The sequence below is a fragment of the Procambarus clarkii genome, chromosome 86 (assembly GCF_040958095.1).
Source record: "Procambarus clarkii isolate CNS0578487 chromosome 86, FALCON_Pclarkii_2.0, whole genome shotgun sequence".
Classification (NCBI taxonomy): domain Eukaryota; kingdom Metazoa; phylum Arthropoda; class Malacostraca; order Decapoda; family Cambaridae; genus Procambarus; species Procambarus clarkii.
The window spans coordinates 7,027,240-7,028,708 of record NC_091235.1 but is presented as its reverse complement, the minus strand read 5'-3'; the positions used below and the strand labels follow the sequence as shown (position 1 = coordinate 7,028,708).

The following is a 1,469-nucleotide window of genomic DNA, read 5'->3' as shown; positions in this document are numbered from 1 at the left end:
AAAATATTATGGTGAAGTTAAGTGTTGTTTTAGCAGTGAACTAAGGCGCCTTGTAGGATATGTTCCCCTGAAACGCACTAAGGAAGGATACAGTACCCTCACCACCTCTAAGGTAAGATCTTGGGATCACTACCTTGAGGTGCTTCCGGGGCTTAGTGTCCCCGCGGCCCGGTCGTCTACCAGGCCTCCTGGTAAGATAAGGTAAGATCTTACTAAGGTAAGATCTTGGGATCACTAAGGTAAAATCAACGTTTTCAAACACCCGAAGCTCTCAGGAGAGTGACATTACCAAAAGATATTAGCTTATGGTGATGGTTAAGAATGGCGGTGTCATTCTTATGGCTAAGAATGGTAGTGAAGCCTCGCCTTGGGGAGGCTTTAGGCTCTCCTCTGGGAGGCTTCAGGCTCTCCTTGGGGAGGCTTCAGGCTCTCCTCGGGGAGGCTTCAGGCTCTCCTCGGGGAGGCTTCAGGCTCTCCTCGGGGAGGCTTCAGGCTCTCCTCGGGGAGGCTTCAGGCTCTCCTCGGGGAGGCTTTAGGCTCTCCTCGGGGAGGCTTCAGGCTCTCCTCGGGGAGGCTTCAGGCTCTCCTCGGGGAGGCTTCAGGCTCTCCTCGGGGAGGCTTCAGGCTCTCCTCGGGGAGGCTTCAGGCTCTCCTCGGGGAGGCTTCAGGCTCTCCTCGGGGAGGCTTCAGGCTCTCCTCGGGGAGGCTTCAGGCTCTCCTCGGGGAGGCTTCAGGCTCTCCTCGGGGAGGCTTCAGGCTCTCCTCGGGGAGGCTTCAGGCTCTCCTCGGGGAGGCTTCAGGCTCTCCTCGGGGAGGCTTCAGGCTCTCCTCGGGGAGGCTTCAGGCTCTCCTCGGGGAGGCTTCAGGCTCTCCTCGGGGAGGCTTCAGGCTCTCCTCGGGGAGGCTTCAGGCTCTCCTCGGGGAGGCTTCAGGCTCTCCTCGGGGAGGCTTCAGGCTCTCCTCGGGGAGGCTTCAGGCTCTCCTCGGGGAGGCTTCAGGCTGCTATAATTTACAATGGATTTTTGAGTAGTTCGGGCGTCTCTTGGGGGGACTCACCCCTCTGGGGTGAGGGCTTCGATAAATTTACCCCACGGGGGAAGAATAAGATAAACTCCTGGGACACACGGCATGGACAATTCGTACGGTCATGTGGTGTTCAGTGTGTTCAGGGGTTCACTGTGTGGTCCGTCTTACCTTGCGATGATTTCAGGGCTCAACGTCCCTGCGGCCCGGTCGTCGACCAGGCCTGCTGGTTGCTGGACTGGTCAACCAGGCTGTTGAACGCGGCTGCTTGCAGCCTGATGTTTGAGTCACATCCTGGTTTATCAGGTATCCTTTGGAGGTGTTATCCAGTTCTCTCTTGAACACTGTGAGGGGTCGGCCAGTTATGTCCCTTATGTGTAGTGGAAGCGTGTTGAACAGTCTCGGGCCTCTGATGTTGATAGTTCCCTCAGAGTACCTGTTGCACC

General features: G+C 57.2%; 1 protein-coding gene across 1 annotated transcript; it reads left to right on the top strand.

The window, feature by feature from the left end:
• The first annotated feature begins 348 nt into the window (after positions 1-348).
• LOC138358760 (uncharacterized) lies at positions 349-1,008 on the top strand. The gene has a single exon (XM_069316933.1). The coding sequence runs from the start codon at positions 349-351 to the stop codon at positions 1,006-1,008; it is 660 nt and encodes a 219-aa protein (XP_069173034.1).
• The last annotated feature ends 461 nt before the right edge of the window (positions 1,009-1,469 follow it).